At 39.9% G+C, this 11640-nt stretch overlaps 1 protein-coding gene across 2 annotated transcripts in view; it reads right to left on the minus strand.

Annotated features, from left to right (window-relative positions):
- Positions 1–1676: 1676 nt before the first annotated feature.
- PWP1 (PWP1 homolog, endonuclein) overlaps positions 1677–11640 on the minus strand; it is a 630765-nt gene continuing 620801 nt past the window's right edge. For both annotated transcript variants that reach the window (XM_044087585.1, XM_044087586.1), the window contains one exon: positions 1677–2347. In XM_044087585.1, coding sequence (XP_043943520.1) covers positions 2244–2347 — 104 coding nt within the window. In that variant the 3' untranslated portion in view covers positions 1677–2243. The remainder of the gene's footprint in view (positions 2348–11640) is intronic.

An 11640-nucleotide genomic window follows, 5' to 3' on the forward strand; every position in this document is an offset into this window, starting at 1 on the left:
GATCAATAACTAGCAATTTTTTAATCATATGACATTTTTTGACAGATATGAGGTATTACACTGACTACTACTGTCATTTTACTGCTATTGCCCAATTAGTTTCTGCCTTTTCTGCACAACCTGTATCTCCTTAGTCTGGATGTTTCTTTACATATCTTAACAAGCAAGTTAGCTGAAGAACTAATGTTCAAACTGATTCTACGTATGTGAGTATGTGTATTCATGCCTTATACCCTGTGCTTAAAGAGAAGGGCTCTGGCCTTCTACAATCCCCGAGTTGGATAAAGCAGCTATTAAAAATGAAGAAATATGCCAGGATATGTATGAAAGTGTGGAAAACATCCCAAGATATTTCCTGTGACCTTTAACAATAGAAGGTAATACACCTTTCACTGACACTTAAAAGATCTGTCACTGAACAAAGATGTACCTTACTTTATACGCTGCATGTATTTACATGAAACATATCTAAAATGTCTAAAACATATGAACTGGTAAATTCGTTTAACATTTGTTTGCCAGGATAGTCCGACTGGATAAGTGTCCATTTTCAGCGGAGTCCTGGGGAGAAAAATTCCATAAGTTTAAAGCGAGAAGAAACATTTACAAGAGAGACATTACAGAGTAGTAGCATACAAATTGTACACTTTACAGCTGTTAGCATACAATAAGAGGATATTCCCCCTTTTGGATGAAAATACAAGTGTACAAAATATACAATGAGAATAGACAAGAACCTGGCAGAGCATTGCAAGATATTTCATAATTGAATAAGTGTATATAAATGTTTAAGTTTTCATTTATACATTCAAGCAAATATACATGTAAGAGCACACACACACACACACACAATGTATATATATAATATATATATAATATATATATATATATATATATATATATATATATATATATATATATATATATATATATATATACATACACACACACATACATACATATATACACACATATATATATATATATATATATATATATATATATATATATATATATATACATACACACATGCATATAACACACATACACGTACATACACTCCATAGGTTATTGCTTACACATGGATAGATATAGTTAGATGGTGGTTTTTGTGTTGTCCAGGATAGAGTGGGTATAGAAATAGTGAGCAGATGAGGCGTAAATAAATGAAAGCCTGTCAATATCTAAGTCAATCACATAGGGCTTTAGATAGGGTTTCAAAAAACTGGTTAGATTTGTTAAAGGACATTTCCGGTAAAAAAAAAAAAAAAAAAAAAAAAAAAAAAAAAAAAAAAAGCTATACTAATGCAGTACCTTTCACAACTGTTCATGTATCTTACTGAGAAGAGAAGGTGTTCAATTGATAAAAACAGCTCTCTCATAAACCAGAGAAATCGGAACTGTAATCTCATCTTCCACTACATAGCAGAATACAGGAATCAGAACTGTAATCCCACCTTCCACTACACTGCAGAATAATGACATTTCAGTGAGAAATTTGCAACTTATCCAGGCTAATGCATTCTTACTTCAGTACATCACAACTTTGAGATATCTTTGCATGAAATATTTTGTAGAAATTTTACTACTTGAAAGAAGAGATACTGCGAAAAGCAACTCACCACAAAAAAGAAAAAAATGACAGTGGTCATAACGCACTTACATACACAAAACAATCACTTATGGAAAATATTTTATTTTTACATATATGGCTTATGGAAGACAATTTCTCAGCTTAAGTTGTGACTCTTTTCTGGATAATAATGGATATCCACTTGATATTTTTAAACCAGTGAATATGTGCACATTCTGATTTTTTTTTTTTTTTTTTGGTGGAAATAAAGAGGATGACTTGTGTATGACAAAACTGTCAGTCCTAACATCAAGTATGCTTGAGATTGATCTTACAATGAACTGTGTACAAACTTCAATCCCGCACTCCACAAAACTGGCAATAAAAGGACGAGTGTGTCACATCAGTTCACCAGATATATTTTCATCACACGAAGGAAATGCATACTGGAAGAATGAGAGTGCAGGCTCTGGAGTACTTATTAAACAATGACTGTAAAGACTTGGCACTTTCTGAAGAGACAACAGTAGAGCGAAAATCCAGAACAGTGATTATCAGCTTGTTGACCATCTTTCTTAGGGCTTCTTCATGATACACTTGCTGCAGCAGGCTCTGTACAGATTTCAGCCATGTACTCGTCTAGATGTACTGATGTCTCACAGTCACTAGCTCAAGATTCCATAGGAGTGTCTGTGGTAACACTGCTGCTGTTTGCTACAGGCTGAGAAGTTGTTGCAGCTGCTAGCCTCTCCCGGTTCCCAAATGTTGTTGCAACTGTGTTAGAAAAAAAAAAGCATCACCAATCCAGTCACAGATGATGGGAACACTTTCTAAATGTGGTTAACATACTGTATAAAACTTAACCTGATCTTGCTAGAAAATGCAAATAAAGCTTTTTTGGAGATAAAACATTATAGTAACGTGTAAAAAAAGTGTCCTACGGTTGCCTGCCTACATTTTGACATATAGATACAGGTTCTCAACAAGTCTGTAAAGTAACAAGTAACTGTAAAATATGATGAAATATGGAGCTCTGCATCCCACTGCTGTTGACCATATTCTATAATGCTGTGAACTGAGGAGCAGGTAATGAGATGGAATGCTGGGAATAAACCCTCTAACAAAGACATGCTCTCCCAAATCAGCTTCCATTTTTTGCAAACATTTCAGTCGTGATAAAATATTAACTGCATATTATAGCTATAACTTTGTTAGGTTAAGTGTCTCCATGACTCGAAACAATAGTAAATGAAAAATGAAAAGGGCCAGTAAGTTATCAAAAGTAAAATTCAATTACTGGCTAAAAATTACACCACCTGGATACCAACAAAGACGACATTTGGATAAAGCGAAAATCAACTAGAAAAAGGGGGAAAAGCTCTGGATGGAAAGAACCTTACAGATGTTCAGCAAAAAGTTATTCGGGGTTCAGTTTTAGTACAGAAGACGGCTTCCAATAATTTAGAAAAAAATTACATCAAATGCACTCAGAGGTACTTAAAATAAGAGAGACACTGGGAAAATACAAAACGTCTAATGACAAAAGGCTGGAAAAACAGAAGATTTAAGTAGTAATTCAGATGAGCTAATTAAACTGCAGAAATCAAAGAAAGGAATGAATGACTGCCCAAACATGAAGCTTCGCAAGAAGAATAAAACTATTAAAGTCAGAAGACACAGCAAGCGGAGAAAATTAAAGGAGAAATAAGCAACTGGGCTGGTGTTCTACAGAAGCATTTGTTAACCAAGCAGCTGCACCATGTGTATGCTCCAAATCCATCTATCAGAAAGCAACTAAGACTTGTATTAACAAAGCTGCACCCATGCTAGCATAAAGAGCCGCTCCTGACAAAACTGCAGTGGAAGGGTTGTATGAAAAAACGTGGACACGGTTTTTGTGGAAAATGATTATTCTATGTACATCAAGCAGAAGAGAAAGTACTGTTGTGTAAGTAAACTTACCATTAAAGTAGCCTTCACTGTACGAGTTATATCCTTCTAAGGATATAAAGAGCTGACCAACTTCCAAAACTTTAAGGGTACCTACTACATGCCCTGTGACCTAGTCCCTTACTGTGACAGTTATTTGAGTGGAAAAACTCAGGAATATTTCTAAATACAGACCTACTTTTTCCTGTGGAAGAAAGGCTCCTCCGTGAGATAGCCCAGGAAAACAATCAAATAAGAAACAGTTAAACAAAACCTTTGGATGTTCTGCTGGAACTCCAGTCTGTGTAAAGAGTTCTCTGACACAAGTAAGAGTTTCCTAACACTTTGAAATGGACTCCGCAAAGATAAGCAAATGGTCTAAATAAGGAAAATATGAATACCTTGCAACCTGTAGTAGGCTCTCATTTGAGCTAGACACTTTGTAGATACCCTTGGAGCAGTAAATAACCTAAAAGGTAATGCAAAAAGCTAAGTGTAATCTAGATGCAGAAAACTAAGCATAAAATGAGGAGAAATAGGAATGTGATAAGCATCTTAAATCTGAGGTCACCAGAAAACTTAAATGGGCTGGCTTGCCAGGCAAGTTACAACCTGTAATAAATAATCCTACAATGCTGAATAAATTCAGGAAATTCCAGTTGCAGTAAACCATATAATTTATTCAGAGACAGTGGAATGCCATTATGTGTCCAACAAAACAACTAATTCAGTCTGAATGTTTCAGAAGAAGAGAACCATTCATATAGACTAACGCCATACTTTCCTCAGAATCAGAAACCTGAGCACAAAAAAAGTTGTACCTTCACAATCATTTTATTGTTCAAAACCTTGAATGTCCTCAAAAAAAAAATAAAAATGAAGAAACCCTTTTCCTCTTACCAGAAAGAGCAGAACCAGAAGGATCAACAGCCTGAACCAAACCCTGACCTAAGCCTAATAAATCACTCCTATCCAAAGCAATTGAGACAGGAGAAGACATAAGCCTAACTTTTTGCTTCTTGGCTGTAGGGACTACACCAGAGGGAGCCAAGGAAAAAGATTAATTTTTTTGAGGAAACAGAAATAGCCACAGCAGTCACCCATCCGAGTCAGAGGCATTTTAATAGCCTGATGAAATGGCAAAGGCTGTTTATTACTGAGGAATTTGCATACTGTCCCATGGTAAAGCTGAAAAAAAGACACCAGATTCCCAGGAAAGCCTAGTGATAGTGGTCTGTAAAACAGGTAAGTAGTTACAAAAACACCTTTTCCACTAAAAACACAGTTAAAAGCTCTTTAAACACTTACCTCATGCCTCAAAACTGTCACAATTTTTACGATGGGAACAGCTAGTAGATGTCACATGACAGTCTAGAAAAACACTATTTCCTAGCTTAAAATTATAAATTTCACAGGAAAAGTTCAGCTCTAGTCATAAATTTAAAAAGCAGAAGGTTTTCTTTTCCACAGAAGGGAACTTATCTGCCCAGCAATGAAAGGCTTTAGCTATCTATCGATCCTTGAAGGCCCACAAGAGAAGCGGCTTGAGTTAAGTGTTTGGAAGTGTGAAAGGTACCCTTGAAGCATTGCAAGCTGGTCGGCTGTTATATTTCTTAACAGGATATAACCCAGATAGCCAAGACTACTGCAGCAGTGATCAATATAATGGAACATCCAAGTTATTTCTACAATCAGTGGACAGGTAAGTATGAGAGTCAGGTTGCTATATCCAGCTGTCTTCACAATATTTTTTCCTAGAGGATTAAATGCATCCTTTGGCTGCACAGCAGGTTATGAAGGAAAAGTTTAGCCAGGAAGTTGAAATTGACTTTGCTTCCCAACCTTCTGACAATATGAAAGCCCAGATAGAGTCTCTGCTCTTGAAACACCTACTGTTTCAAAGGAAAATGTTTGAACAGAACAAAAGCCCTGCAGTCGACTAGAAGAATCAGGAGTACCATGGACTTGAACCAGACATTGGTGATGGGAGAGCAAGATGATCAAGAAGTAAAACCGCTACAATTTGAAGTTAGTGAATACGTTGAAGAACTGTTAAGATTCAATCTAGTTAGCTATATATTAGCTAGCTGATCTGTGATACTGCATGAAATGTCTGTAGACGACTGGAAGTTTGGTGACAGTGTCAAATCAGTGTGAAACTGTAAAGCAAATCCCACTCTGTGACATTAACGATTAAAAGGACACTAATTGCACTAAAGAAATAATAGAGTAAAACAATTTTTCATTTCTCAGTGCAAATTGAGCATTATATTGTGAAACAGTTCGGCATACTATGCAGTCAAATATTTTAAATGTGAGGAAAGTGAATTATTAGTGACTGCTGTATAGGTTAGTGATCGTTATTTAAGAAAGTACAGTTGTGGAAGTAAACTTACTGTAACAGCAGATGTTCTAATAAATTATTTAAGTAGCTTAAGCTGTATGAGTTATATCTGGCCTAGGATATAACCACCATTCAGCATTCAAAGCTTCAGAGCACCTTCCATGCACCCTAACCACTGTGAAGTCTGCCAAAGGGATCATGATGATTATAGAGGCCATAAAACCCAGAATCCTGAGAAATTCCTTGGCAGATAGAGATTGGTTGGAAAAGCTCAGGAAGATTTCTTTGTACAATTTTCTTTATCCAGTGGATGAAAGGCCCTACCTAGGAAAGTATCCAGAAGACATCCAAGAAAAAAAAAAAATATTCTGTGGGAATAGATAACAGATGACTTCCTTAAGTTCACTTCAAAGAACAGAATGGGTAGACGTTTCTTGATTCATGTCAGGGAAAGGGTCTGCAAACATGACAATCTTCCAAATACTGATGGATCAGAATACTTTGAAGGCTGCAGGAAGCAATTACTGGAACCAGACACACTATAAATATCTTGCTACAGTAGGTAGACCAAAGGGTAAGATGTAGAAAATGCAATTATGTACACTTATCATAAATGTAGACGTTCATGTATATTCACTGTTGCAGTCCTGACTTGTGGGATTTCCCACATTGGAAGCCCTTGCCCGTCTCAAATACTAGAGACTTTTCCTTCGTCCAGGAGACAGCAGACGCCCTACAGTACAATGTCACTACATTTGGGTATAAAGGGAGCTGGCTGGCACCATGACCTCAGTACTTTCTTGCACCACCAAGTTGGAGTCATCTAGCATGTCTCTGAGGTCAGAGGTCTGAGAACCTGGATTCCAGAATAGTTGAGAAGGAGGGGGGGGGGGGAATCACCCAGACTTACAGGGCGAATGTCCTGGCCCATCCATTAGACCAGAGGGAAAGGAGGGAAGGAACTAATACTGCAACAATGAATACAAATGAACATCTACACTTGTGGTAAGTGTAAACAACTATACTAAGTTCATTGTGTTGCACTGTTGCAATCCTGACTTGCTGGATGATTCTCAAAGCTTAAAGAAGGGTGGATGAAAGAGTTAGAGAGAGAGGCAAGGATGCCCTGCAAAATGGCAGTGGCAAATCCTGCTCTGGATTTTGAAAAGGTACGAAGGGGTAATGCTTGGTGAAGGTATGCACAGAAAACCAGGTAGCTGCTTTCAGACTATCCTTAAAGGCCACCCATTTAATAAAAACAGTAGAGGTAGCCCTAGTTGAATATGTCCTTACAGCATCAGGATCTTCTTATGATGAGAATGCAAGAGGCCATGTATCTTAAGGCCCTCAGATGTTCCCTGGCTGTGAAGTAATTCCTCACAAAGAGCATCTGGAAATACAGGGTCAAGAAGGGGACTTTGTCCACAGGTAAGAAGGCCTTCTTATGAGCGGAGTTCAGTAAGGCCCCCAGAAACACAGTCTTGTTTGTGGGATCTGACTGAGATTTGTGTAATATGGATGATGAATTCTACAGAAGTTAGAAGATTTAGGGTTTAAAGCAGGTCCGCTTTGAGTTTTTCTAGGCTTGTCGCCTAAATGAGGCAATCATCCAAGTAAAGGTAAATCTGAATTCCTTTTGTCCTGCAGAAAGCTATCACCAGGGCTGAGCATTCTGTGAAGACCCAGAGAGCAGTAGACAAGCCAAAGGGCAGTGCACAAAATCGATAGTTCCTGATACCTGTTCAGATGTGTAAGAAGCTTCTGTGCGACACTTCTATGGGAATATGGAGGTAAGCATGTTTTAGGTCCAGGGTAACCATGAAGGCACGGGCAGAAATTTGTGAAGAGTTAGCATCCTGAATTTCAGAACCTGCATGAATCAATCAGTTGAGCCTTGACAAGTCCAGAATTGGCCTCCGGGTATCTTCTGGGTACAATGAACAGTCTAGAGTTAAAATGTTTTCCTTTTAGGTGTTCTGGTACAGGCTCCACAGAGTCTTAAATGCACAGTAGCTCTATCTGAGTCAAGGCCTCAGACTTCTTGTTTGTAGGAATGTCTGGGAAGCCTAACTGAACCAAAAGTTGTTTGAACTTCAGTCTGTAACCCTTTAGAATGATTCTTAGCACCAAATGCCCCCTCATTATAAGAGCCCAATTCCTGCAGAATAGTGATAGTCCCCCCCAGCCTGGGAGGGTACCATGCAAGAGTCAGGGCTGCTCCCTCCGAGAGACTTGGGAACGTGATCCCCCAGGTCTATGGCAGTCTACTTGCCATTGTTTGGGCCACTGGTGCGGTCTTCGGCTCCTTTCCCTATGGGGTTTCCTTTGTCTAGGCTTTGATTGGGGTGGCTGGAAAGAACCAGTGCTTGGTAGGGTAATTCCTGCTGAAACAAGGGGGTTGGACCTGAAGAAAGTCCTCGACTGTTTGTATGGACTTGGCCTAGTCCTCCATTTTCTTAAGGGCAGCTTCAGCCTTAGGACCAGAGAGAAAATCTTTATCTAATGGGGTGTCAAGAAGACCGCATCTGAAGTTTTATGGACGGGACTGCTCCTTCAGCCAAGCATGTCTTCTGATGATGGATCCTATGGCTGCTGCCCTACTGGAGGCTTCCAAGGCATCACAGCTGCAGTGCAGTGTATGTTTTGCAACCTGACAGCAGGAGTTGCATAGATCTATTAATTCCTTTGAGAGACCCTTGTTTTCAATGCCCATCAATTTTTGTTTCATCTGCTCAAGAACAGGTTCCTGGTACGTGACCATATGAAACTGGCAGTTGAAAGCCCTCATGAAGAGGGTAGCAGAAGTGTAGACTATCTGTATAAGGCTCTGCTTTCCATCTAAGTAGGCAAGGGATTTTTGGTACAGCTAAGATTTGCTCCTTTAGGCCTGGAGTCACAGCTTCAGGGTCTGCCACGGGATTCTTAAAAAGGTGTTTGTGGGAATCTAGAGCACTATAAAATCGATCAGGTTTTTGAGGAGCAGGGGGTAGACAGTCTGGTTGTAAGGAAGAATCCAGGAAGACATTGCCTACCACCTCTAACATGGGGGCATGACAAGGGGCTTATGCTTGGGGAGATTAAGAAATTCCCTAATCCTCTTCTTTGTTTGGAGCAGCCCTGATCTTCCCATATGAAGTGTTCCCTCAAGGTATGCAAGGTTTCCCCAAAGGAAATCCTCAGCGGGCGAAGCTGAGGCAAGGTTCTCCTATGAATCAAAGCCACCACAGGAAGCAATGGATGCACCTTTTCAAAAGGTGAATTCCTCCTGATCAAAATCATGAGACTTCACAGAATCAGAAAATTCTTCTGAAGGGTTGTTCTTTTTCTTTTACCTGGTGAGGACTCAGGGAGAGAAAGGCATATGGATCCAACTAAGGAGGTCAAATCCTCAGCCAACCTCACAAGGTCTTGTTGGTAAGGCTGGAGAGTAGGAGCCAGTAGGCCTAGGCTGAGACAGGGTGGGAGTAGCTTTCTTGTGAGTGGCCTTCGATTTAAGGCTGAACTCCACACCTGGACAGTCAACTGGCTTCTGCAAGCAAAAAGCTGAAGAAATCTCTTGATAAAGTGAAGAACCGTCATCAGTCTTTGAATGACTGTTGGAAGCCAGAGTTTAGTTCCAGACTCAAATGATGAACTGAGTCCTTCAGCTTAAAAGGAAGAGTAGAGGACCTTGGAGGCATATCAGAGTCCAAATGGGTCTCGATATAGGCCTGTGCCACCACCTCAGTCTCAGAAGGGGGTTGTGAAGGCACCTCACCTTCTTCACCACTGACAAGCCTACGAGGACTGGCTGACAGTGAGTGAGTGTCATCTAAGGCCCTAAACCTGAAGTGCTTTTCCTTTTTCCACCTAGGGAGATTTGCTTCTGTTCGACTGGCAGACGACATAGTACATGAATGGCTTGAAGACTCAGTAAGATATCTAGCTAGAAGCTTGGCCCTACACTTTACAGTTCTGCTATTAAAGCAAGCAGAAAAGCAACAGTTAGGAACAATCTTCTGGCCCCAAACAAGTCACGCAAGAAGAGTGAAAGTCCCCTGCTTGCCACAGAGGAGACATGTTATTGATTTCTCTGACATTAGTCAAAAGGCACATTAAAGATTCTCCAGTGGGGTACTTCGCTTTTAGGAGTCTTCCTTCTCTGGTGCAGACTGGTGGACGCAGTGACTGGCACTCTACTTTTGGCTCCGATAGCAAGAGAGATCTGAGGTCATGGTGCCGCTGACTCCCTTTATACCCAAACATAGTGACATCAGATAAGGTGTCCACCGGCTCCTGGAGGACGAAGAGTCTCTGGTAGTTGGGTCAGCCAAGGGCTTCCATGATGGGAAATCCCAGAAGCCAGGACCGGAACAGTAAAACACAATGAACATCTGATAATATAAGCCAGACACCGAAAAGCTTACAAAACATCTGAATTCTTTGCAAACTGGTATGTTATAAGCATCTCATAGACTAACATTACCATGAAACTGAGGGGAGTAGGAGTGGTAACAAGGCTTAGAGAGATAACATTTGAACACTAGGACCTTGACAAAGAGACTGAGAAAGGAGAGGTCTAGGACTGGTCTCCATGTTCATTCTTTATTTACCTGCAGTAAGAACCTTGAATAAATACCTTTGCCTACCTGATCTGAGTGCAGTAGTTATATGACCCCCATATATGCTTCAAAACGGGAGGAATCAGAGGTGTTTGGTTTATGGGATGAGGAGGAATCTCTTGAAATGGGGGAAGGATTCCCATTGCCATCTGTACCTCTGAAGTATGATTCTCATGACCCACATGTCTGAGATAATCTGATGCCACTGGGGAACATGAAAACCTAGGCTGGTAAACAGATTTACAGGATTGCTATGATGCAAACAGGGGAAGTAGTCAAACAGTCATTCTGGTTCTGGGAGGTTCCCTTTCTTCTTTAAGCCCCCTTGTTTGTTTGAAGTTTGCCGAGATTGCTTCTTGAAAAAAATTCCCAAATTGGAAGGAAAGTTTTGACGGAACTTAATTAGGAGGACTGAAAGATACGGGTAACCCACTGACTCAGTTTCCTTCCTTCATCAAATCTTTTTGGGCCTCAGTAGCAGAACAGCCAAACAGACCATCTTTGTCAAGGGGAGAATTTAAAATTTTAACTTTAAAATCTTCTGTTAAGTTTTGAGAATGTAACCAAGCAAATCTTATCATAAATAAACCAATAACAGCAGATCTGGAAACAGCATCAGCAGAATCATAAAAACACTTTAAAGAGTGTTTGGTTACCTGACAAGCAAACAAATTTAAGTAATGTACTCACCATAACTGGACATCTGTGTTGTCCATCTTCATTCTTCCTCAACAACTGGATTACGGATCTGACCTCAGATCCAACTCGGCCGCATTTCACAGACTTCAGCTCCATCTCTTGAGCTCTTACTTTACCCATAATGCCCTAGTCCATCCACAATACCTCAGATTGAGTTTGGTGTATTTAAAGGCTTCATGTATATTTGTGTGTGTATATGTATACATCGGTCTACTTTTAAATTTTGAAATTCCAAAACCTCAATCCTCTAAATCCCAACATTCAGAAGTTCAAAGTTTTGGAATCTCAAAATGAATAACTGGAGATCGACGTATAATGGGGAACGGGAACTTTACCGTTCTCTTCACTATAGTGCGAACTCTGAATTGGTAGTATATTTAAGTAGCAGGGGGTGTAGGGGAGGGTGCAGGGGGTGTAGGGGCGGGTGCAGGGGGGGGCTTGCCCCCCTGGAAAAAACATGATTTATGAGCTTTTCTTCTTTTAGATGCTTTTTT

This window comes from Protopterus annectens, chromosome 11.part0, assembly GCF_019279795.1.
Source record: "Protopterus annectens isolate FY-2018-M chromosome 11.part0, PAN1.0, whole genome shotgun sequence".
Lineage (NCBI taxonomy): Eukaryota > Metazoa > Chordata > Ceratodontiformes > Protopteridae > Protopterus > Protopterus annectens.